General features: G+C 54.9%; 1 protein-coding gene across 4 annotated transcripts in view; it reads right to left on the reverse strand.

The window, feature by feature from the left end:
• Positions 1-4,586: 4,586 nt before the first annotated feature.
• LOC136383309 (cytidine monophosphate-N-acetylneuraminic acid hydroxylase) overlaps positions 4,587-24,318 on the reverse strand; it is a 52,803-nt gene continuing 33,071 nt past the window's right edge. For all 4 annotated transcript variants that reach the window (XM_066353066.1, XM_066353068.1, XM_066353067.1 and 1 more), the window contains 10 exons: positions 23,688-23,835; positions 23,006-23,087; positions 21,616-21,753; positions 18,358-18,493; positions 17,352-17,492; positions 13,975-14,149; positions 12,531-12,647; positions 10,062-10,177; positions 6,647-6,742; positions 4,587-4,907 (listed from right to left, as the gene is read on the reverse strand). In XM_066353066.1, coding sequence (XP_066209163.1) covers positions 4,814-4,907; positions 6,647-6,742; positions 10,062-10,177; positions 12,531-12,647; positions 13,975-14,149; positions 17,352-17,492; positions 18,358-18,493; positions 21,616-21,753; positions 23,006-23,087; positions 23,688-23,835 — 1,243 coding nt within the window. In that variant the 3' untranslated portion in view covers positions 4,587-4,813. The remainder of the gene's footprint in view (positions 4,908-6,646; positions 6,743-10,061; positions 10,178-12,530; positions 12,648-13,974; positions 14,150-17,351; positions 17,493-18,357; positions 18,494-21,615; positions 21,754-23,005; positions 23,088-23,687; positions 23,836-24,318) is intronic.

Genomic DNA, 24,318 nt, shown 5'->3' on the forward strand with positions numbered 1-24,318 from the left:
TCCACGGGACTGCCGCCAGCGAGGGGCTGCTCCGCCCGGCGGGGCCAGTCTCAGCGACAGGAGGTGAGACAGTCACTGGTGAGGGGAGGGTGAGTGTCTCTGGCCTTTGACTCCTCTTCAGAATGTCCCAGCTGCCCCAGCAGGACACTGATGACGGAAATTCTACACCCCCCACCCCCACCCCAGTGCAGCAGACCCAGGGAGGTGCTGGTAGGTCCCTGCCTCGAAAAGGAAAGGTTTCCTTCTTCACTGCCACAGCTGGGGGACTGGGCAGGGCACCATTCCGTGGCATCAGATGGTTAAGCACTTGCGAGGTCCCCCTTGTCAGACCGTGCCCTTTGACCGTGTGAGGTTTGGGGCTCCACAGACCAGCATGCTCTGCCCACCTTGGTTTTCTAAGTGTGTGACAGGAACATAACACTGCCCCACTTCTCACCCTCCCCCCCTAAGACGCAGACGGGGGCTGGGGACAAGGTGACAACTCAAAGGGAAGGGAATCTAGCCTGTGGGAACTGGAGAGGGTGTCCGTCAAAGGCAGATACCTCAGAAGCAAAGCTCTGCCCTGGCCGGCTGGCTCAGAGGTAGAGTGTCGGCCCGGTGTGTGGAAGTCCCGGGTTCGATTCCCGGCCAGGGCACACAGGAGAAGTGCCCATCTGCTTCTCCACCCCTCCCCCTCTCCTTCCTCTCTGTCTCTCTCTTCCCCTCCCGCAGCCAAGGCTCCATTGGAGCAAAGTTGGCCCGGGCGCTGAGGATGGTTCCATGGCCTCTGCCTCAGGCGCTAGAATGGCTCCAGTTGCAACAGAGCAACTGCCCCAGATGGACAGAGCATCGCCCCCTGGTGGGCATGCCGGGTGGATCCTGGTTGGGCACATGCAGGAGTCTGTCTGCTTCCCTACTTCTCACTTTGGAAAGATAAAAAAAAAGAAGAAGAAGAAGAAGAAGAAGAAGAAGAAGAAGCAGCAGCGAAGCTCCTCCTCATTCCCTGTTGGCCCAAAGGTGCACAATCTGAAAAGAAGGGTGGGAACAAGGGAGGGGGTTAATGTCAGGGTCAAAGTACTGTCTGTGATCTCGGCTGATGAAGCGGGGAAAATAATGGCTTCCGTCTTAAAAGTTGGGATGACATTGTTGGAACATAGGCATGTGTCCCTAGGAGAGGTGTGGGGTGGAGTCAGCTGTCCCTGCACGTGTGGCAGAGGAAGAGCTGTCCCTCAGACCAGGCATCAGCGCTCACGCCCACCTGATCCGCCGGGGCCAGGAAGCCACAGACACGGGCCCTTCCCTCCCTGAGAGGTCTTGGGGGTGGGCCAGCTCCACCTCTAAAGACCTTGAGGAAATTACTTTTTTTAAAAAGAAAAATTTAAATGTATGATAGGCTTTCAAAATTGTCTATCTTCACTGTAAAACTTAGAAATACTGAAAAGCGTAAGCCAGCCACAGAAAGATTCATTCTCTGACCAGCCCCGTAATCCCTGTTGTTAACATTCTAAGGCGTCTTTTTAAATTTTTTTAATGGATAGATATGGTTCTTTTTAAGTAGAATTATGATAAAGTGCTTTTTAAAAAAATCATTTGCTTTACTTTTCTAGGTTCATTTTTTCCCCAGTTCTATTGAGATGCAGTTGGAATGCAGCAATGTGTAAGTTGAAGGTGTACGGCATAATGATTTGACTTTATATCTACAATGAAATCATCGTCACAGTTTAGTTAGAACATTGATGAGCCCATATACACACACACAGGATGGAGGGAAGGAAGGAATGGAGGAAGGGAGGGAAGGGAATGGAGGAAGGGAGGGAAGGGAATGGAGGAAGGGAGGGAAGGGAAGGGAAGGGAAGGGAAGGGAAGGGAAGGGAAGGGAAGGGAAGGGAAGGGGGGAAAAAGTAAAAAACGCTTCCTCCCCTGATGAGAACTTCCAGAATTTACTGTTAGTGCACTGGGGACGGGCATGACCTGGGTGGAAAGGGGTCCCCTAAATGAGGGGTGGTGGCGCATGCCAAGGTGAGATGGGGTTCCAGATTTCCTTCCTTCCCTGCAGAGAGGCCTGGGCTTAAAAGCGGGGAGGACTGGTCACTACTCTGTCCACTTCAGGGGGGCCCTCGTGTAAAGGATTTTAATACCTCAGATGCTTTTCCGCCCAAATAAGAGACGGTCATGTTCGTTCAGCACAAAACTGAGCTTTAGCCTCTTGCTCTGCAGATGCGGGGAAGTGCGCAGAGCTTCGCGGGGAGCCCCGGGGCCCCAGAGCGAAACCCTCTCTTCTTAGATATCTCGGCCGCGCGGGTTCGCGCAGGGCGGGAGCGGTGTGGGGCGCAGTGGACGCGTTCCCCGGGAGAGGGCACCGCGCGCTCGCACCGCCGGGGAGAGGGGCACCGGGCACGCACCCCCGGGGAGAGGACACCGCGCGCACGCACCCCCGTGGAGAGGGCACCGCGCGCACGCACCCCCGGGGAGAGGGCACCGCGCGCACGCACCGCCGGGGAGAGGGGCACCGGGCACGCATCCCCGGGGAGAGGACGCCGTGGACGCGGTCCTCCCCCGCCACCTGCCGACCGCACCGGCCCATTGCAGTTTGCAAACGCGCCCGAACAGCCCGCGAAGGGGACCCGCGGAGGATGAGGACCCATCTAGGAAAACGAAAGCCGTTCAAGGCGCGTTTGCTGCCTTCAGAGTAATTTCTGGCTCTTCGTGGTTCCAGAGCAGGGCTCCTGACATGCGAGGTGACAGCAGAGCCCAGCAGCTGGTGGCTTCCCTGGGCGCCCTCTGCCTGCAAGCTGACCCCCGCCGGGGGCTTTCCCAGCTCCGCCCTGTGCGGCTTGGACGCAAGTTTGAAGACAGTCTTGCAGAGTTGGGTTTTTTTTTGAAATGGGCAGATCGTTCTCCGTAGCTTGAGGATAAACCAGCCCCTAACGGTTGCCTCCACAACCTCCTTTCTCTCCCCATCTGGGTAGCACGGTGGCTACAGATTGTGGCTCCAAACTGGGTATATTTGCAGGATCTGGGGCTGTGGCGGGTGTCAGAGCGAGCTGTGCGAAGGATGGCCTCATCGCTCCTGGTTTAAGTCCTGGAGCTGAGAGGTGCGGTTGGAGGGAGGGCAAGCAGGCAGGTGACCCGATGTGGGGGACCCCCAGGGAGAAAAGAAACACCTGAGTGAGACAGGAGGGCTCACAGGGTCAGTGGGTGGCAGGTCGTGCTGATAGCAAAGAACTGCTGGGTCTCAGAAGGAGGATTAAGATAGCCTTGGGACTGAGAAAAGAAATCCACATTTGATAAAGCTTCGACCTGGGACGCTGAGGTCGCTGGTTTGAAACTCCAGCCTTGCCGGGTCAAGGCACATACGAGTTGATGCTTCCTGTTCTACACCTCCCCCCCCCCCAAATCAATAAATAAAATCTTAAAAATAAAAAAGTCCACATATAATAATCTTTTATTTTCTCATGTACATTAAATATATAATCAATAAAGCAATTGTTCAATATTTTACTATATATTATAAATTATAAAGTATCATTCTTGAGTCCCCAGCATTTCTGCTATATATATGATAATAGGTAACGTGAACCAGAATAATTAAACATCATTGGCGTTAATCAGTAAATAGTTAAGATTTCTACTATGAAGTGGGACTTGAGCGATTTTTAAAGATAATTTTACTTATTGATTTTAGAGAGAGGAGAGAGAGAAGGGGAGGGAGGAAGCAGGAGGCATCAATTTGGTAGTAGTTGCTTCTTCCTTGACCAGGCAAGCCCAGGGTTTTGAACCGGCGACCTCAGCAGTCCAGGTCGACGCTTTATCCACTGCGCCACCACAGGTCAAGCGGACTTCAGAGATTTAAGGAGATACATTCCACCGTTTGGACTCTTGTATCATCAGAATTAAAGAGGTAGTATAGTATACATAATCAGAAAATTGATCTGTTTGTGTGTTTGTACTGGAAACACCAAGTAAAATAGAAACCTAGTTAACAATCACGTTTTCCTAGGGATACATTTGTGTGTGTATATATATATCTTGTAATCAGGTGAATATCATCAAAAACTGTAGACATTAGCAGCAACTTGTTAAATTAGCCACGACCCGTAACTGCTGAGATTATGTTTTCAAATGTTCAGAAAAGCATTTCCTAATCATCCCAAGATACAGATCTGTAGTGTTGATTTTTCTATTGATTTTGATCATCATCTGTAAAGCTCATTACTAACGCTCCTGTGTTTCTTATTCATCAAAGATCTACCTGTGAGAGTCTACAAACTCACAGATTTTGTCACTGATTCAAAATAATGTCGATCCCAGCGAAACCTCGCCTTGTCAGGGCAGCCTCATTTGTCCATCGGTGAGTTCAGCAGAGCTTTCTGAGTGAGCCGAGGTCAGCTCGTGACCCCTTCTTAATCACCTTTCCCCGTGGAAGAAGGAGGAAGTCCATCTCTTAAAGAAACACAGTGTCTGTCTTTCCCGTCTGCCTTCAAAATTCCATCTTGACTTCTTTTACTTCCTGTTTTCATCTTCTGGTCCCTCGTTTATCTGTGTGTCTGTCCCTTTCTTCCCTTCTTCTACCCCAGCTTCTCCCCCCACCCCCAACCCCACCCCCCTTCAACCTTCTCTTTCTCCTCACCGTCTTCTAGAAAAATCTCTTCCTCCTGGTGTATTTCTTCTACGCTCCCATCTACATCTCTGCGTTAATTATGTCGTGTTTCCCGTAGAGTTTGTGGCTGTGGGGTTCGCTGGTTCTTTCACCGAGGACTGTGGATGGATTAAGTAAAATACAGTATTCGCGATCTGGTTACTCGGGGAGCCACAAATGCCAGCTGTGAACATGTCACAGGTGCAAGTGCAACCTTCCCATCGACGTCAGGCTCTGGGTCTCAGACGCGGCCTCCGCACACTCTTGCTTCCTCGTGTTGCTCAGCGCCCTGCGAATTAGAGAATGACTAATGAACAACAGCACAGAGCTCGTTTTAATACTTTTCTCATTTTTCTACTGCGTTGGGGCAGATTTTTTTCTTTTTTCTTTTCTTTTTTTTTTAGTTCAAGTTGTATAGTCTGTGATGCTTTAAGGTAGGTGGGAACCCAACACTGACATGTGAGCAAGGCTATGACTTGGGTCACTTCACCTGCTCTTTTCTTTTCTTTTTTTTTTAGTGAGACAGACACAGAGAGGGACAGATGGGACAGATAGAGAGGTGAGAAACATCAGTTCTTCATTCTGGCATCTTAGTTGTTCATTGGTTGCTTTCTCATATGTGCCTTGACCAAGGGGGGGGGGCTACAGCAGAGCGGGTGACCCCTTGCTCAAGCCAGAGACCATGGGGTCATGTGCTATGATCCTACACTCAAGCCAGCTACCCCGTGCTCAAGCCGGCGACCTCGGGGTTTTAAACCTGGGTCCTCCGCATCTCAGGCCGACGCTCCATCCACAGTGCCACTACCTGGTCAGGCTCACCTGCTCTTTCTGTCCGGAATGCTCTTTCTACCACCCCTCCCCTCCACTCCAGTGTATTATTACAAACATCACCCAATCTTCAAGCCACTTCCCTGACACCCGCCCTCACCCCAGAGTCCTCCCCCCATCCTTAATGCTCTTCCTTGGTCACCGCAGGAAGTCAGAAGGGACCTGACTGTCCCCAGGGTCCCCAACCCTCAGTCTGTAAAGCACACACCCTACTTTTCAGGGCCCCCTGTCCCTCTGGTCATATGAGAATGCCTTCAGCACCCTTCTGCTCCGCAGTCTGAGCTGAGGAGAGCCAGGCACGTGCTAGACCTGAGCAGGGAACAAATCACTTCACAGCTGAAAAGAATGTGTGGTTTGCATCCTTGATTTTACCAGTGAGGATGCTGACGCCTCATCTAAAGCCAAGTCCCAATGACAGCGAGAGTCAGAAACTCACTCCTCCCTCCCTCCCTCCCTCCCCCCTTCCTTCCTTCCTTCTTTCCTTCGAGGCACATTATGTATTTATATAAGACTGTGTGTTGTGTTGGGTCCCACGGGCAAGAGTGTTTGCTTTTAGGAAATTCAGAGTCTACTGACCGCAAGAGGCAACGGCTATTTGTGGACTAAGTGGATAAATGCATACACAAACGCAGGAGTTGGGAATGACCGTCTTTGCGGTAACACTACGTGGTCCTCCCAACCACTGGCTGTGTGTGCAAACAGGGCTTACAGTTGGGTTAATAAAACACACCCCTGGCCGGCTGGCAGGGAGGAGGTCAGGTCGGACCTGGGCCAGCCACGCTGGTCTCCGTCAGCCCGAAGGGAGAGGCCCTGTGGACTCGCAGAGGTGTGGTCCTGCCTCTCCCTCTGCGTGGGGCGTCTCACCCTTCCGATCCCGATCCCGTGGCCGCTCCTCCTCGTGGGTCAGGGTTTAGTCCCGAGCCCTCGCTGACCACCCGCCATCGTTCTGTCTTGCGTAGTCACTGACTGTCCGCCCCAACCAGACCACACGGCCGGTGGACTCTGGGCGGGATAGAGTCACCGCTCATTTCACTGACTTATTTGTGAACGGGCACGTTCTCCTCATGTTAGCTCCTCTCCTCCCCCCCCCGCCCCCCCCCGCCCCCTCCTGGGTCAGGTTTCCTGTCGGGCACAGTCCTGCCGAAGTTCCGAAGCTCGGTGCACAGGAAGAAGTTCCCCCACACCTGCGGGAAGTCTCACCTGGGCGGCCCCTGGTCCGTGTGACCCGTGTGCATCAGGAATGCCGGCCAGTTGGGCGGCGTGAGGGGCAGTTTTATTTGAAAATGGTTCCAGAAGCTGTAAGAGAGGTAAAGCAGAGACTGCTGTGGAAACCTCCACACCTGCTGTGTCGCCGGGGTCCGTCTGGTGCCAGCAGGCAGCCCTCCCCACGAGACGCGCTCCTGGGCTGTTTCAGCCGGTCAGCCTTGACCGCGGGGTTGGCCGTGCTCCCTGGAAACACAGCCGTCTTATTTTATTTTATTTTATTTTATTTTTTGTATTTTTCTGAAGCTAGAAACCGGGAGAGACAGACAGACTCCCGCATGCGCCCGACCGGGATCCACCCGGCACGCCCACCAGGGGGCGATGCTCTGCCCCTCCAGGATGTCACTCTATCACAACCAGAGCCACTCTAGTGTCTGGGGCAGAGGCCAAGGAGCCATCCCCAGCACCCGGGCCATCTTTGCTCCAATGGAGCCTCGGCTGCGGGAGGGGAAGAGAGAGACAGAGAGGAAGGAGAGGGGGAGGGGTGGAGAAGCAGATGGGAGCCTCTCCTGTGTGCCCTGGCTAGGAATTGAACCCAGGACTTCTGCACGCCAGGCCGACTCTCTACCACTGAGCCAACTGGCCAGGGCCACAACCGTCTCATTTCCTCCCTCACGGTGACGGGCCTTGCTTTAAGGAATCCTGGTGCATGCAAGCAGAGATGTGCATTTCGTATGCAGAGCGTCAGGACCTGGTGCTGGGGAGGGTGTGGGTAATGGGGTCGTCTCCGAGGTGAGTTCTGGGAAGATGGCTGGCTCCCTGCAGAAGGGATTGCTGAGTACAGCCAAGGCCTCTCGGCCCCGTGTGGACACGGGGTCCGGCTGTTCCCCTGCTTGGAATCTGTCCTGAAGAAATCACTCTGCAGGTGGGCAAGACACGTCTACGTGCTTATTGGCCAAACCGTGTTTTCAGGAGTGAAAAGTAAGAATGGTCCAGGTCGGCCAAAGACTGTTTCGTGAACACGCCGGTTTTAAAAAAAAAAAAAGAAAAAAGTGTGAACAGCTTTTATAAAGAGCGCACATATGGACTCGTCACAGAAAAAGAGAGGCTAAGCGGACACTACGATGTAAATTACTCTCTTGGGGGCATGCGGGGATTATTTCTGGCTTACATTTCTTCTTGTACTTTTAACTTTTTTTCCCCAAGTTTTCTACCATAGACAGGTATTATTTCCATAGGCAGAAGAAGGCTGAATGAACAGAGACATCACATTTTAAGAGCCAGAAATATCAACAGGACTGTGCAACCTCCCAAGATTCCTTATGAAATCCTCCTGCAGGGTTCATCTCTCTTTTCTAGGCACCAGAAACAAAATAGTCTCCCACGTCAGCATCCTAGAGCTTCCTCAGAGGGAAGATCTTTTCTTAGGTAACCTCGAGAATTTCCCCCAAAAGGTGCCACATTCCTGTTTTTGTTTTTTTGTTTCCTCCAGAACAAGAAGTCAGGTAGATGCTCTGTGGAAAGAGAACAGAACGTGGACGGTCCTACAGCTGGTGAGGTGTCTGAGATGGATGCATGCGCCCTAACACAGAGGGAGACCAAAGACACACAGGTGAATAAAAAAAATGCAAGTTTGGCTCAGCAGTAGAGCGTCGGCCCGGCGTGTGGAAGTCCCGGGTTCGATTCCCAGCCAGGACACACAGGAGAAGCACCCATCTGCTTCTCTACCCCTCCCTCTCTCCTTCCTCTCTGTCTCTCTCTTCCCCTCCCGCAGCCGAGGCTCCATTGGAGCAGAGTTGGCCCAGGTGCTGAGAATGGCTCCATGGCCTCCACCTCAGGTGCAACGGAGCAACGCCCCAGATGGGCAGAGCATCGCCCCCTGGTGGGCATGCCGGGTGGATCCCAGTCGGACGCATGCGGGAGTCTATCTCTCTGCCTCCCTGCTTCTAACTTCAGAAAAATATACACACACACACACACACACACACACACAAATGCAAGTCATAGAATGTGGGTATTGGATTACATTACATTGGCCACAACACCCCTACCCCTACCCCAAATATATGGAGCATTTTATTGAGAACTAATGTATTTAGAGCAATGTTGATATGCGTGGAAATCAGCATGGGACGGTCTTCGCTGAGCTGTTGTTGAATGTCACCCAGGGAGGGGGAGGGAAGGGCAGGCAGGAAACAGATAGGGTTTTGTGGGAGGCGAGGGGTGGGATTATTTACATTTTTATTTTCTGTACTTCTACATCCTTTACCATTTTAAAAAGAATTTAGAACCCTTCAATGGCACATAAGTTAAAAAGAAAATTTAATAAGTTTTAAGCAAGCTTGCAAGCTCAGGGGTAGAAGCCAGGTGGTGGGCTTTGCTTATTCTAGAATGAGATCCCTGCTGGGGTTTTTTTGTATTTTTCTGAAGTTGGAAATGGGGAGGTAGTCAGACAGACTCCTGCATGCACCCAACCGGGATCCACCCAGCATGCCCACCAGGGGGCGATGCTCTGCCCATCTGGGGCGTTGCTCTGTTGCAACCAGAGCCATTCTAGCACCTGAGGCAGAGGCCATGGAGCCATTCTCAGCGCCTGGGCCAACTTCCAACTTTGCTCCAGTGGAGCCTTGGCTACATGAGGGGAAGAGAGAGACAGAGGGGAAGGAGAGGGGGAAGGGTGGAGAAGCAGATGGGTGCTTCTCCTGTGTGCCCTGGCCGGGAATCGAACCCGGGGCTCCTGCACGCCAGGCCGACACTCTACCACTGAGCCAACCGGCCAGGGCCGATCCCTGCTGTTTTCAGAAGGCGCCGTGGTGGTGCCGATAAGGATATTTTTCTCCCTCTTGCTGGCTATTGTGCAACTGTAAAAATAGCACAGGGACCCTTTCTGAGTTTCAACTCAAGCACTTGGAACTCAATCCCTTGGTCTGATACAGTGTTGCAGTAAGAGACCCGCATGGTTTTGAAGCGCAGACAGAAAGTCCTAGGTACGGCTCCCTCAACCAACAGAGGAGCTGCCCGGCCGAGTTTCTGTCTTCACTTCAAAACCGTGGGGTGAGGCTCCCTTAACCAACAAGCCCAGCCGATCGGATCGGGATTGGGCCCAGCAAACACGTGACACGATCGATCGATGATGCAGTTCTGCGCCCAGGTCCTGCCCTGCAAGCAGCCCTCCCTCCCTCACTTCACGCCCGTCCCTTTCCGTGACCAACACCCAGGTCCAGAAGGGATGGAAGTGCATTCGTTCGCACGTGCTATGAACGACGACCCTTTCAAAAATGTTCTCCGTCTCCTGACTGGATTTGGTGTTTGAGAGGCTAACAAAGGAATGAAGCTCTCGTGGTGGAATCCCCCCTGTCCGTCGGGGGGTGGGGTGGGGTGGGGTGGGGTGGGGGAGGCATCTGAGACTTACAGGTGGTGGTACACGTCAGGGTCCCTCTGCAGCCGGGTTTGGAACCCTATGTACAGGTCGTCCCAGAGGAGCCCGTTCCTCACCACGTGTCTGACAACGTCCACTCGGCTCCGGATCTGAAACAGACAGGGAGGGTCAGCAGGGACCACCCACACCCCTGCCCCTGGGAGCGGCAGCTGCCCCCGGCGATGGGCCCCGGGGAGAAGGAGGGGAGTCGAGGAGAGACTTCTAGCACAGGCTGGGGGAGACCCAGGGAAGAGAGACAGGAACCGGGTCAGGAGCTGGGGGAGAGGGGGTGCTCTGAGGGAGAGGGGGTGCTCTGGGGGAGAGGGGGTGCTCCGAGGGAGAGGGGGTGCTCCGGGGGAGAGGGGGTGCTCCGGGGGAGAGGGGGTGCTCTGGGGGAGAGGGGGTGCTCTGGGGGAGAGGGGGTGCTCCGAGGGAGAGGGGGTGCTCCGGGGGAGAGGGGGTGCTGCGGGGGAGAGGGGGTGCTCCGGGGGAGAGGGGGTGCTGCGGGGGAGAGGGGGTGCTGCGGGGGAGAGGGGGTGCTCTGGGGGAGAGGGGGTGCTCTGGGGGAGAGGGGGTGCTCCGAGGGAGAGGGGGTGCTCCGGGGGAGAGGGGGTGCTGCGGGGGAGAGGGGGTGCTCCGGGGGAGAGGGGGTGCTCTGAGGGAGAGGGGGTGCTCCGGGGGAGAGGGAGTGCTCCGGGGGAGAGGGGGTGCTCCGGGGGAGAGGGAGTGCTCTGGGGAAGAGGGGGTGCTCCGGGCGAGAGGGGGTGCTCCGGGGGAGAGGGGGTGCTCCGGGGGAGAGGGGGTGCTCTGGGGGAGAGAGCACAGGCGCTCGGATCCCTAGGTTCAAAGCCAGGAGCTCCCAACCCCAGGCCCCCACTTCCTCTTCTACAGAAGGAAGGTGACGGGCCACGCCTCACATGTGGGAGCTGTGGAGGATGAACTGAACCCGGGTCGTGAAGGGCCCTCACAGGGCCCCGCATACCACGTGGGGGAAAGCTGTGTGCTGTCACCGCCGTGTTGGACGCGGGACATTGGGCCAGGCCGCGGCCGCCTGTGTCTGGGGGCAACGGTCCCCTCCCTCCGACAGGCATGGCCTCCGCCTGCCGAGAACCCCAGCCCCCCCCCCCCCCCCACCGTGACACGGAGAGAGTTGGACAGTCGGGGCGCAGAGGCCGAGGAGAGAAGCGGAGAAGGTTCGAGATTTCAAGGAGTTCTGTGGGGCGCGTGGCAGCCCGAGAGCAGGGCGGAGGCGGCGGGGTCCCACGCCCGGCAGGGCTGCGCGTGGGTGGCAGCCAGTGTCCACAGAGCGGGCAGCACGGGAAGCAGCGGGCCCTGGAGTCCAGGCGCGGTCCCCACCAAATACACCCGGCAGTTCTCTGGGGAAATGGGATCGCTCCGCGGGGAGGGGAGGGGCGGGGCGGGAGCAGGCCGGGGTCTCTGTCACGTCCCCTGGGGCGAGAGCCTCCACACGTGAGTGCTTGGGGGTCCCCAGCTTCCTAGCTTCTACGAGTGACCCCTGACCAAACGTGGCCGTCGCCTGCAGCCTCTCTTGACACAATGAATTACCTTTCCACATTTACAAGTCTGGGTATTTTACATGGAAATCCAGAGAGATGTCCAAGTTCTCTGGGGAAATTAAAAATAGAAGTCAGACCGTTAACACGTAGTTCAAGGACACGCTCAATGCTGAGAAGCACATTGAGAGGCTGCGTCCGGGGCCCGTCGTGCGTGTTAGCAAGGCCCCGGCGGGAGCTGGGCGTGGGGGGCCGGCGGCCTGTTCTCCCCGTGTGTGTAACGCCTCTCACACGCGTGTGGGGTGTAACATACCCGTGCATGCTCCCATGCATCATTACATCATGTGACTACCACGACAAACGGGCGAGGCAGGGGCGGCATGGGGGAGAGCCAGGGCTCGGGCAACTCAGGGGCCTGCTGGACGCTGCCAGCCCGGGTCCTGACGCTGACCCCAGGGCCACGCACGGCTCCTAACAGCACGCCGGCCCCAGGTGCGGGCTGTGCTCGGTGGGACCTCAAAACTGTTCGTGTCTGTGGTTTCCCACCCTTTACCACTGACTCCCCAGATTCCCGTGGGCAGGCGATGCCACCGGACAGAGGGCGAGGGGCGCCCAGCGGTGCCCAGCGGGTCAGAGGGCGAGGGGCGCCCAGCGGTGCCCAGCGGGTCAGCGGTCAGGAAGGGAGTGGGCGGAGGAGAGACCAGTCCCGGCAGAGGACCCGAAAGGAGGCAAGCGTGCAGTTCATGTAACAAGACTGTTTTTCCATCATGACAAAGGTAGCTCCCTCCCCCCATCCAGAGGAGGCGGTAAACATACTGGGCACTGCCATCTGGGCAAGTTTTCTGTGCCTCTAAAGTCCTTCCCAGATCGACAGTTGATCTGAAGAGGAAGGAAAGGTGGAGGGAGGGAGGAAGGGAGGGAGGGACGCTTCTACCCAGTCTCCGCTTACTTCCTCGTACGCGTGGTTTCGGCTGGGCCTTCCCTTTGGAAAGGATAAATCTAGAAAGTCCACGAAATAGTCATATCCTCCGGGGAATGGGCTGAAGTCCTCATCCGTCTCAATCATCTGCGCAGGGGGGAGAGAGAGACATCCGTCCGTCTGGGGGTCAAGGTCCTCACTCCGTGAACATCTAGGCTCTGCCAGACCCAGGTGCCCTCGAGCGACTGGCCGCAAGGGGCTGGAGTGACCGTCAGAGGAGACTCTCCACTCCCCCCCGCCCCTCCCCCACCTCACCGCTGTCAACCAGATTTGTGGAGGTCATCGGGACCCCTCGGGCGTGAGCGGTCAGAAAGCACTCCCTCCACGTCTGCTGGCGGTGAGAGAGCGAGTGAGACGTGGACAGTCTCTCACCGTGGCGTGGCCACCAGACCCACACGGTTCCGCCAGCATTTCCAAACGTGGCGGTCTTTTTCCCTGCTCACTGTCCAACCGAAAATGCCATGCGGTTCAATGTTTTCCCCCAGTCTCTGGAGGTCAAAGACCGTTTCCTAAAGAATATTTGGGAGCTCCTCAAGGCACCGATGTTTTTTTATTTTGCCAAGGGAGGACTTAAAAAAGGTTTTGGCATCTACCGTCACCTCATTAAAGGAAGAATGTGTTAACACCTCAAACCTAGAAAAGACCCTTGTCTGGGAATATTGACCATTCATCCCGAGAAAAGAGAGTTGACATCTTTACAGCCACACTCTTTATGTATCTTCATACTTATTTCACTATGGACCAGCAAACACTTTCTCACAGCCTGGCCTTGACCCTCCACCCCACCCCCCCACCCCCGCCCGTAGGGTTGGAGGAATCACTGCTTTTGAGAACGACAGGTATTCTTGGAATCTGAATTGTTCAGCGGTTGAAAGGAAGACTGGGGAGTGTGCTCGCTGCGCAGGAAACCAATCCTGGTCTCTAAGAACGCCAGTGTGTGTCCGCCTCCGTGCCCCTGCCCCCTGCGTGACCTTGGGCACCGAACATAAGCCGGATGAAATTCCCACGTAAGTGGCTGCTGGTGACCCGCCAACACTGGGCGTGTTTCTGGCACCTCTCTCTGCCACGCTTCCTGCCCGTTAGCCTCAACTTCCTTTGGGCGGGGGTGCCATCAGCTTTGGTGACCCAGGTTACCACAGTCTGAACCACTGGGCTGTGGGCTCTGTGTAGGCGAGTCACGTGCAAACACCCACAGAAACACACAGCGGACAGCAATACCCGGCGCGCGGTGATGGGCGCTCCGAGGACACCTCATCCGTCCCCGGTGTCCAACAAGGGACCGTTTACCCGCCTGTCCGTCTGTCTGCTAGGCGGAAGGAATGCGGATGGAGAAACAACCTGAGAGGCTCTAGGTTTTCATCTCCTTCTGTACAGAGCACGAGGAAGCAGAGACAGAGAACACGGAGGTGCCTACCCTGACCACCAGGTTGTAATCCTTAAACCCAGCCCACGTGAAGTATTCCTGGATCCAGGTGGGGTGCCGAAAGATCGCGTCGCCCACGGCGGCTTCGAGGACTCCTAGGTACAGCCCGAAGTCCCAGGAATCCTTGTCAACCTTTGTTCCCTCTGGAGGCTCCAGGATGCCCTTGCTGGAAGTCACAGAGGCGGCAGGAGGACAGAAGGAACAGACACGAGGAAGGCAGACGTCAGCATTCAAAGTCCAAAGTTACCCAGACGGGCAGCTCGTCGAGGGCCCAGACGGTGCCCCAGGGTCGCACAGATATGGCGGGGGGGGGGGGATGTGACATCATCAGAAACCTCTCTGGCTCTGGACCGAGAGACTAGACACCACTGTCATGCTAACGTTTCAGACGGAAGGGACGGGAGCCATGTTGTATTCTAGAGAGTGGACGCTGGTGGCAATGCAGAGCCGAGCTTTCAGACCTCTTGCCTGGGGGCCCGGTAGGCATGGCATTCCACAACAGGACCCCAGGAGACCACCTCCCAAGGGCACCTGCCAGACAGCAGCCTCCTGAAATAATACTTGCCCACGTCATATACCAGGTGCTCAAAGGTGCTCAGGTCCGTTCTAACCTGTTCTGTCCCATTTCGTTTTTAGAAAATGCTTCTTGTGACCCACGCCGTGCTCATGCCACCGCCAGATTGGAGAAGGCAGGCATGGAGGGTGATCATCATGGGGCGGGGTGGGGAGACCCAGACGTGAGGTATGGGCCGTGGCACGTGTCCACGAGAAAAATAGTGAACACTGAGGAACGGCCGCAGTGGGGGGACGTGGGGGGCGGGCTGGAGGTGCGGGCGGGTCCGCAAGAGGTCTGTGGAGGAGAACTGACCAGACTGGGAGGTCAGTCAAAGGGCGGAGTCGGCCGCCCGCCCCATTCAGGCGGATGATGGAGGCACGTCTGAGAGGGGGTCTGCTTGGGTGACTGCCAGGCTGCCTGACTCCGTCACTGCATTTCTACAGGCTCGAGACAGGTGTTTGTAAAACCCGCGGCCTGTGACGTCGGTGCTAACCTTCTGTGCAGCACACACTCAGTGCCTGGTACTTGTCCAGTGCACCTCTGTGGGGTAGAGTTGGGTCATGTTTCTTTTTTTTTTTTTTTTTTTGTATTTTTCTGAAGCTGGAAACAGGGAGAGACAGTCAGACAGACTCCCGCATGCGCCCGACCGGGATCCACCCGGCACGCCCACCAGGAGCGACGCTCTGCCCACCAGGGGGCGATGCTCTGCCCCTCTGGGGCATCGCTCTGTTGCGACCAGAGCAACTCTAGCGCCTGGGGCAGAGGCCAAGGAGCCATCCCCAGCGCCCGGGCCATCTTTGCTCCAATGGAACCTCAGCTGCGGGAGGGGAAGAGAGAGACAGAGAGGAAGGAGAGGGGGAGGGGTGGAGAAGTAGATGGGCGCTTCTCCTGTGTGCCCTGGCCGGGAATCGAACCTGGGACTTCTGCATGCCAGGCTGACGCTCTACCACTGAGCCAACCGGCCAGGGCAAGTTGGGTCATGTTTCTGATGACGTGAAAACTCTCATGCTAATCACGTTCCATTTGCATCCGTGAAGGATTTCTTTTCTTTTTTAATTCTTTTCTAAGTGAGAGGAGGGGAGATACAGAGACAGACTCCAGTATGCCTGGAAACCCCCGTCTGGGGCCGATGCTCACAACTGAGCTATGTTTAGCACCTGAGATGGAAACTCCACTGAGTGAGAGGAGGGGAGTTACAGAGACAGACTCCCGTATGCCTGGAAACCCCCATCTGGGGCCGATGCTCACAACTGAGCTATGTTTAGCACCTGAGATGGAAACTCCACTGAGACATCCTCAGCGCCCCAGGGCCAATGCACTCAAGTCAATCAGCCATGGCTGTGGGAGGGGAAGAGAGAGAAGGGGTGGGGATGGGGGGAAGAAGCATATAGTTGCTTCTCTTGTGTGCCCTGACTTTGAATCAAACCTGGGTCATCCACATGCTGGCCAATGCTCTACCACTGAGCCAAGTGGCCAGGGCTGAATCAGTGCCTGATTTTCTTTTTTTGTTTCTTTTTTCTTTTTTGTATTTTTCTGAAGTTAGAAGTGGGAAGGCAGAGAGATAGACTCCTGCATGTGCCCGACCGGGGTCTACCCGGCATACCCACTAGGGGGCGATGCTCTGCCCATCTGGGGTGTTGCTCCATTGCAGCCAGAGCCATTCTAGTGCCTGAGGTGGAGGCCATGGAGCCATCCTCAGCACCCAGGTCAACTTTGCTCCAATTGAGCCTTGACTGCAGGAGGGGAAGAGAGAGAGAGAGAGAAAGGAGAGGGGGAAGTGTGGAGAAGCAGATGGGTGCTTTTCCCGTGTGCCCTGGCCGGGAATTGAACCCGGGACTTCCACACGTCAGGCTGACGCTCTACTGCTGAGCCAACCGGCCAGGGCCTTGTGCTTGATTTCTGAGCTGGGTCAATGGTCCTCAACAGAAAAACTTTCTTGCCTTTTGTCCTCAATGTTCTGAGACAAGGAAGTGTGCTTAAGCAATTCTTTTTTATTTATTTTTTCATTTATTGAGAGGAAGGGAGGCAGAGACAGACTCCTGCATGTACCCCAACAAGGATCCACCCGGCAAGCCCACCAGGGGGCGATGCTCTGCCCATCTGAGGCCCTTGCTCTGTTTCTTTTTTTAAGTGTGACAAAGACAGAGAGAGAGAAAGAGAGAGGGACAGATAGAGACAGACAGGAAGGGAGAGATGAGAAGCATCAATTCTTTGTTGTGGCACCTTGGTTGTTCACTGATTGCTTTCTCATATGTGCCTTGACCAGGGGGCCCCAGCAGAGCAGCTGACCCCTTGCTCAAGCCAGATGAGCCTGCACTCAAGCCAGCGACCTTGGGGTTTCAAACCTGGGTCCTCTGCATCACAGTCTGATGCTCTATCCACTGTACCACCGCCTGGTCAGGCAGGCCCTTGCTCTGTTTCAACTGAAGCCATTTTTTAGCGCCTGAGGCAGAGGCCATAAAGCCATCCTCAGCGCCTGGAACCAACTTTGTTCCCATGGAGCCTTGGCTGCGGGAGGGGAAGAGAGAGACAGAGAGGAAGGAGAGAGGGAGGGGTGGAGAAGCAGATGGGCGCTTCTCCTGTGTGCCCTGGCCGGGAATCGAACCCGGGACTTCCACACACCGGGCTGACGCTCTACCACTGAGCCAACCGGCAAGGGCCTGCTTGAGCAATTCTTTACAGGACGAGACACTCATGAGGGAACAGCATTCATACAGACAGGGACCCGTCGTGAGGCCAACAGAGCCCTTTACTTTCTCAATCGAGAAAATTCATCAATCGTCTTTATTCTCTATAAATATTTAAGTCAAACCTGTCTGTCGGGTCCTTGAGCACCCTACCCAGATCGAGAGTAGCTCCCGGCCGCGGGGTCCACGTCACCACATCAGAGCTTTTCCTGATGAGATTGTTGAGTTCCTTTGGGTCATTTTTGATGTTTGTTTCCTTGATATACCTGCCAGACAAAGAGGTTCCTGTGTGAGGGAGCTCTTTAGGAAGCACCGTCTGACCAGGACAATGACAGCATTGATGATGTTGTCTCTGCTCTCAGCTCCCAACATCCTCCCCTCCCTGCCCCCTCCCCTGTCTGACCAGGAAGGTGACAGCATTGATGATGTCTCTCTGCTCTCACCTCCCAACCTCCTCCCCTCCCCGCCCCCTCCCCTGTCTGACCAGGAAGGTGACAGCATTGATGGTGTCTCTCTGCTCTCAGCTCCCAACATCCTCCCCTCCCTGCCCCCCCCCCCCCCACCAGGGAAAATAAAGACCTGACTTGGCCTAATGTTCCTAGTTAGGGAAGCACAGTTAGACAGACTGAGGTTGTATGGAAATCTTGTGTTACGGTATCATTATGTGCTTTTAATTAACCCTTTCAGTAGGGAGTTTGTTTGTTTGTTTTTTTCATACTTGCTGACCCCCGGGAGTGAGTTTTTTGTTGGTGTTTTTTTTTTTTTTTTTTTTTCAAAAAATGAGTTCCAGTGACTCGGGAAGGTCAGGAGGCACAAGGGCCTACGTGAACGTTGGTACTACTCAAAGGGTTAAACGCAGAATCGGTATTTACTACACCGTCCGGTTCCCAATGCGTAGTGAACGCGTGTCTGTTTGCCCTCTGGACAAAACCCACCTGAAGTCACTCCCACTGCCGAGCGTGGCTTTCGCGCATGGCGCCCGTCCTCCGGCAGCTCTTGCTAACAAGCGCCGGACTTCCACGAACCGCGCTTCCCCCGCCGTGTCGCGCTCACGCGGGGTGGGGGGGGGGCAGCTCCCGCCGGCGCACGCACGGACCTCGGGATGAGGGCGGGGCCGACGCCCAGCTGTACCTGTCGGACGGGTGGGCCTCCACGAAGTACCCGGCGAAGGGACAGAAGACGTGTGGCTGCAGGTCCTTCACCTGCCGAGCCTTATAGTTCAGCAGCTTCTTCCTCTCCGTCCTGATGAACTGGGCCTTCCACTCCTCTGCAACGAGCCACGGGGCCTGCGTCAGCGTCTCCTCGGGTCAGAACCCCCCACGGAAGGACGGTCGTCCTAGCGGGTCGGGACTCTGTCAGGAGGTGAAGCTGACGGCTCGCGCAGAAATAGAGCAAACCTCCCCGTCATCAGTGTAAGGTCCCCCTCTAACCCTAGCCTTATTTTGCAAACTCCAGCGGGTGGCTAAGAAAAAAGCTACAAAATCCGGCCAAAGACATCGAACCAGCTCCTGGTTTATGGCATCTCACGGGGACCCTGGCTGACTATGCAGGGTGCGCACCGGGTGGTCCCTGCCCGCACGCACATTCTAAGGGCACGGTGGTTCTAGTTGTTAGGAACTCTTCGCTGACATGGCACAGCTGCCTTGTTTTGGTGGGCTAGAGGCAGTAAAGCGTGTTCCTCACTCCCTGGCACCACGCCGTGGTCAGTGGATGGTGGCATCAATCAGGACAGGATAAGACAGAAACAGCTGCCCCACGGAGCTCTCTAAGTCACCCTCCTCCTCTGCCCAGTGCAGTCAAGATGCCTGCCTCCCAGGTGGTTCGTCTGCTCACTCATTCATTCGATTGGAATTTATCGAGCACCTACTACATGCCCAGCACCTACTATGTGCCACACAACAGGATCCCAGGCATCCGGGAATAGAGCGGCGAGCAAGGTCAAGCCCGTCCCTGTTCTCGGGGAGAAGCCATTGCAGCGAGAAAAGCAAGTGATGATGAACATGTAGGTAAGGAAGGCGGTTTCTGAGAGCGAGGGACCTTAAGAAGTCAGCAACGCAGGGCCTGGGAGAGAGGCTGGGCGAGGTGGGTGGGTGGTTGGTGAGGATGACATTTGAGTCATAGATGCAGAAGGGAAGTTCCTGACCCCATGGAGATGGGGCAGCAGCACCCCAGGCAGTGGAGACAGCACGTGCAAAGGCCCTGGGGCAGGGAGGCACCGCTGTGCTGGGCTGATATACGGCAAACAAGGGGAGACAGGCAGTGGAGGAAGCTGAGGAGTGAGGCAGGGACCAGGGCAAGCAGGACACCGAGTCGGGGGCTGTTCGTACTCTTACCGCTGTGGACATTTGAGAAACACAGACCCCGACAGAGAAAAATAAACATAGCCACCATTAGCATTCTGGTGAATTGCAGAGCCTTTTAGATGGATGTACTCTCTCTCTCTCTCTCTCTCTCTCTCTCTCTCTCTCACACACACACACACACACACACACACACACACAGATGACTGTGGACTATGCCAGCCACCCCTCAACAGGGGAGTTTCATCTCTCCAGTCACGTTAACTCCCTAAGGACGGACCTTCCCCGTGTCTGTCCTGTGGTTATGCACTCTGGGGAATGAGGAATACGGACTTGGAGAGGAAAGGGAGGAGGCTTTCTTCACGCTGCTCGTGGGCTGTTTCCTGCTGCCTTGTGAGATAGAGATCACTGACCCACATGCCCGTTGACCACCTGGCCACACTGGGCACTTACCATGCTGGTCCCAAGGACGCCCAGATGAACAGAACATACTCTGTCCCCCCATTTCCCTGTCTCAGTCCTAGCACCACCCAGAGCAGAAGGGCTCCTGCCTTGGACACCATGCTTTTTTTATTATTTATTTATTTATTTATTTATTTCATTTTTCTGAAGCTGGAAACAGGGAGAGACAGACAGACTCCCGCATGCGCCCGACCGGGATCCACCCGGCACGCCCACCAGGGGCGATGCTCTGCTCACCAGGGGGCGATGCTCTGCCCATCCTGGGTGTCGCCATGTTGCGACCAGAGCCACTCTAGCGCCTGAGGCAGAGGCCACAGAGCCATCCCCAGCGCCCGGGCCATCCTTGCTCCAATGGAGCCTTGGCTGCAGGAGGGGAAGAGAGAGACAGAGAGGAAAGCGTGGCGGAGGGGTGGAGAAGCAAATGGGTGCTTCTCCTGTGTGCCCTGGCCAGGAATCGAACCCGGGTCCTCCGCACGCTAGGCCGACGCTCTACCGCTGAGCCAACCGGCCAGGGCTTATTATTATTATTAGCTTTGAGGTATAATTGATATATAATATTGTGTAACTTTAAGGCGGACAATGTGATAACTTTATACACGTATATATCGCTCTGGCTGGTTGACTCAGTGGTAGAACACTGGCCCAATGTGTGGATGTCTCAGGTCCTATTCCAGCCAGGGCACACAGGAGAAGTGCCCATCTGCTTCTCCACCCTTCCCCCTCTCCTTCCTCTCTGTCTCTTTCTTACTCTGCTGCAGCCAAGACTCCACTGGAGCAAAGTTGGCCCGGGAGCTGAGGATGGCTCCATGGCCTCTGCCTCAGGCACTAAGAAGAGCTCAGTTGCTGAGCAATAAAGCAACACCCCGATTGGCAGAGCATCACCCTCTGGTGGGCATGCCAGGTGGATCCTGGTTGGGCACATGTGAGAGTCTGTCTGCCTCCCCGCTTTTCACTTCGGAAAAATACCAAAAAAATTATATATATGTATATATTGCTAAGTGAGGACCACAGCAGGGTTAGTTAGTTAACACCCCTGTCACCTCACACAATCACCAGGATGTGTGTTGGACGTTTGCGACCTAGTCTCTTTGCTGCTGTCAAGTGCACAGCGCAGCCCTGCAAACTCTAGTCCCCACGTGGCAGGCCGCCTCCCCGTGACTCACTCGTCTCACAGCTGCAGGTCTGCGCTCTTGAACCACCATCTCCCCACTTCCCCCGCAGCCTCCAGTAACCCCACACTTTCGAGAGGCTTCCTCTGGCTCTGCCCTCCGGGGTCGAGGGGATACGCCTGCCGCCTATTCTGAACCGCAGGCTAAGAGCCTTTGCGCCTGGACTGCCCATGCCAGACCTGTCCTGTTCTGTGAGGTGACCTACACCGTGACCCCAGTGACGCCTTGTCGTGGTGGTTCCTGGAGCCTCCCGGATCTCCTTGGTGCTTCTCACTGGCCCCCACCGGCACTCCGTGAGCCGGAAACTTGAGCTCGTGTCTCTGCGGCCGGCCTTAAGATCGTCCGCGTCTTGTGGGGAGCGGCTAGGTCCTCATTATCTCTGTGCTGGCTCTCACGGCCTTTGGCCCGAGGGCTGTGACCGCTCCGTGGGTGTCCTTCCCTCTGCTATAAAACATTACCGGTGAATTTTCCACCGCTGAACGTCATCGGAAAGCCCGACGCTCCTCCGGCAAAATCACTCATCATCAGAGCGACCTTCGCAGGCAGCCTTCCCCCGTTGGGTCTGCTGCAGTCCACAGTGTTGAGTATTTTGTGTCCTGCGGGGGAAAAATAAAGCGGAACACCGTCACCTGAGCTCCCAGCGGAGCCAACGACGTCTTCTCGCACAGCCCGCCTCATCTGACTCCTGCGAGTGTAGAAGAATTGCTTATGTCCAAGGAAAGGAAAAAAGAAAAGAAAAGAAAAGTGAGAGTTCAAAACCTAAAACCTTCACTAGCGTGACTTGGAGTTTTCACGTGAATGAATTCATCCTGTTGGGTGTGGTGGGGTCTGGATGTCCCGTGAGGACCGTTCACTGGATTTCTCTCCAAGGTCACGGTTAGACTACGTTCCTCGGCCAACTGTCTCGAGATGTTGGGTCCAGAGGATGCCAGGGAAAGAGACCACCAGGTCAATACAAAGACTGGGTCTTTGCAAATGCTGTTCAAGCTCGCATTCAAATGGCAGTTGGGACAGCAGGGCCACCTGCTCACAGGAAAGGCAGAGTGTATGATGATCGCACGTGATAACGTGTCAAGACGAAGGACACTTATGCGATAAAGGCCGTTTTGAAGAAACTACTGTGAGTGAAACATGGAGTATCTGCCGTCTTACGAACAAAAGGCTTTGCACTGGTAACCGCGCGTGACCGGTGATTCACTCTCTGCAGAGATTATCTGAACCATAGTTTGAAGAAACTACTGTAAGAGAAACATGGAGTATCTGCCGTCTTACGAACAAAAGGCTTTGCACCAGTGACCGCGCATGACCGGTGATTCACTCTCTGCAAAGATTATCTGAACCGTAGCTTGAAGAAACTACCGTAAGAGAAACATGGAGTATCTGTTGTCTTACAAACAAAAGGCTTTGCACTGGTGACCGTGCATGACCAGTGATTCACTCTCTGCAGAGATTATCTGAACCGTAGCTTGAAGAAACTACTGTAAATGAAACATGGAGTATCTGTCGTCTTACAAACAAAAGGCTTTGCACCTGTGGCCGCGCATGACCGGTGATTCACTCTCTGCAGAGATTATCTGAACCGTAGCTTGAAGAAACTACTGTAAATGAAACATGGAGTATCTGTCCTCTTACAAACAAAAGGCTTTGCACCTGTGGCCGCGCATGACCGGTGATTCACTCTCTGCAAAGATTATCTGAACCGCAGCTCATTTCTCTAAGATAAGGATAGAATGTATTCTATGGACAATCGAGACGGAAGGAGATGAATGTAGAGTGACGTTTCTGACAGCTATTATTAACCTTCTTACCAAGACGAACTTTCCACTGGGGATCAGGGTCAGAAAGTACCTTTGTACTCCACAATAATGCAGGTGTCCATCTCCGGATGAACGCCGTCCATCAGGATCATGAACCGAAGGTTTCTGTCTACCTGGGATTTAACAGGAAACCGGCAGCTGTGTGTGTCAGTCGGTTTTTAATTCAACACTGGAGTCACATCTTTGGGAAAGAAATCTCCTTGAGTCAGAATCGGATTTATTATTTTGTGCGATAGAGTTAGACCAGTAAAACAATCGTGGATGTTAGCTCCAGGAACTCAGTACGGACAGACAAAATAGTTCATTGTTTCTTTTCTTTTCTTTTAAGTGAGAAGGGAGGGGAGATAGACAGACTTCCACATGAACCCCAACCGGGATCCACCCAGCAACCCCTGTCTGGGGCTGATGCTTGAACCAACTGGGCTATTCTCAGTGCCTGAGGCTGATGCTCTAACTAATCAAGCTACTGGCTGTGGGAGGGGAAGAGGGAGAAAAGGGGGAGAGGGAGGGGAAGAGAAACAGATGGTTGCTTTTCTGGTGTGCCCTGACCAGAGATCAAATCCTAGACGTCCGCATGCCGGGTCAACACTCTACCCACTGAGCCAACCAGCCAGGGTCAGGCCATTGCTCCTTCCACCCGAAAGTGACGACCTCCCCTGAGACTCAGCCTGGGAAGCAGAGCGTGACAGTGTGGAAAGGACAGGAGGGCTGACCTGCTGCCATGTCCCGAAGGGCACCACATTGATGTTCGTCAGCCGGACACCGCTCTGCTTCAGATACCAGAACACAGGCCTTTCCGTGTTTCCGACGTAAATGGGAACGTCTGGTCTCCTTGCAGCCAGCTTCTTCAGAGTGGGGTAACTAGGATCAGAGGGGGGAAGGGTTGGAGACACAGAATCATCGAGGATCAGAGGTTCTTTGCTCCCCACATCAACATGCTGACCGAGAAGCAAGTGTCCCATAAAAAACAGATCCTCACCAGAGTCCACAGGAAGAAGTTTTTTGTTTGTTTTTCTTTTCTTTTTCTTTTTTTTTTTAATGTATTTTTCTGAAGTGAGAAGTGGGGAGGCAGAGAGACAGACTCCCGCATGTGCCTGACCAGGGTCCACCTGGCATGCCCACCAGGGGGTGATGCTCTGCCCATCTGGGGTGTTGCTCTGTTGCAACTAGAGTCATTCTAGCGCCTGAGGCAGAGGCCATGGAGCCGTCCTCAGCGCCCCGGGCCAACTTTGCTCCAATGGAGCCTTGGCTGTGGGAGGGGAAGAGAGAGACAGAGAGGAAGGAGAGGAGGAAGAGTGGAGAAGCAGATGGGCGCTTCTCCTGTGTGCCCTGACCGGGAATCGA

The sequence above is a fragment of the Saccopteryx leptura genome, chromosome 11 (assembly GCF_036850995.1).
Source record: "Saccopteryx leptura isolate mSacLep1 chromosome 11, mSacLep1_pri_phased_curated, whole genome shotgun sequence".
In the NCBI taxonomy this organism is placed as follows: Eukaryota; Metazoa; Chordata; class Mammalia; order Chiroptera; family Emballonuridae; genus Saccopteryx; species Saccopteryx leptura.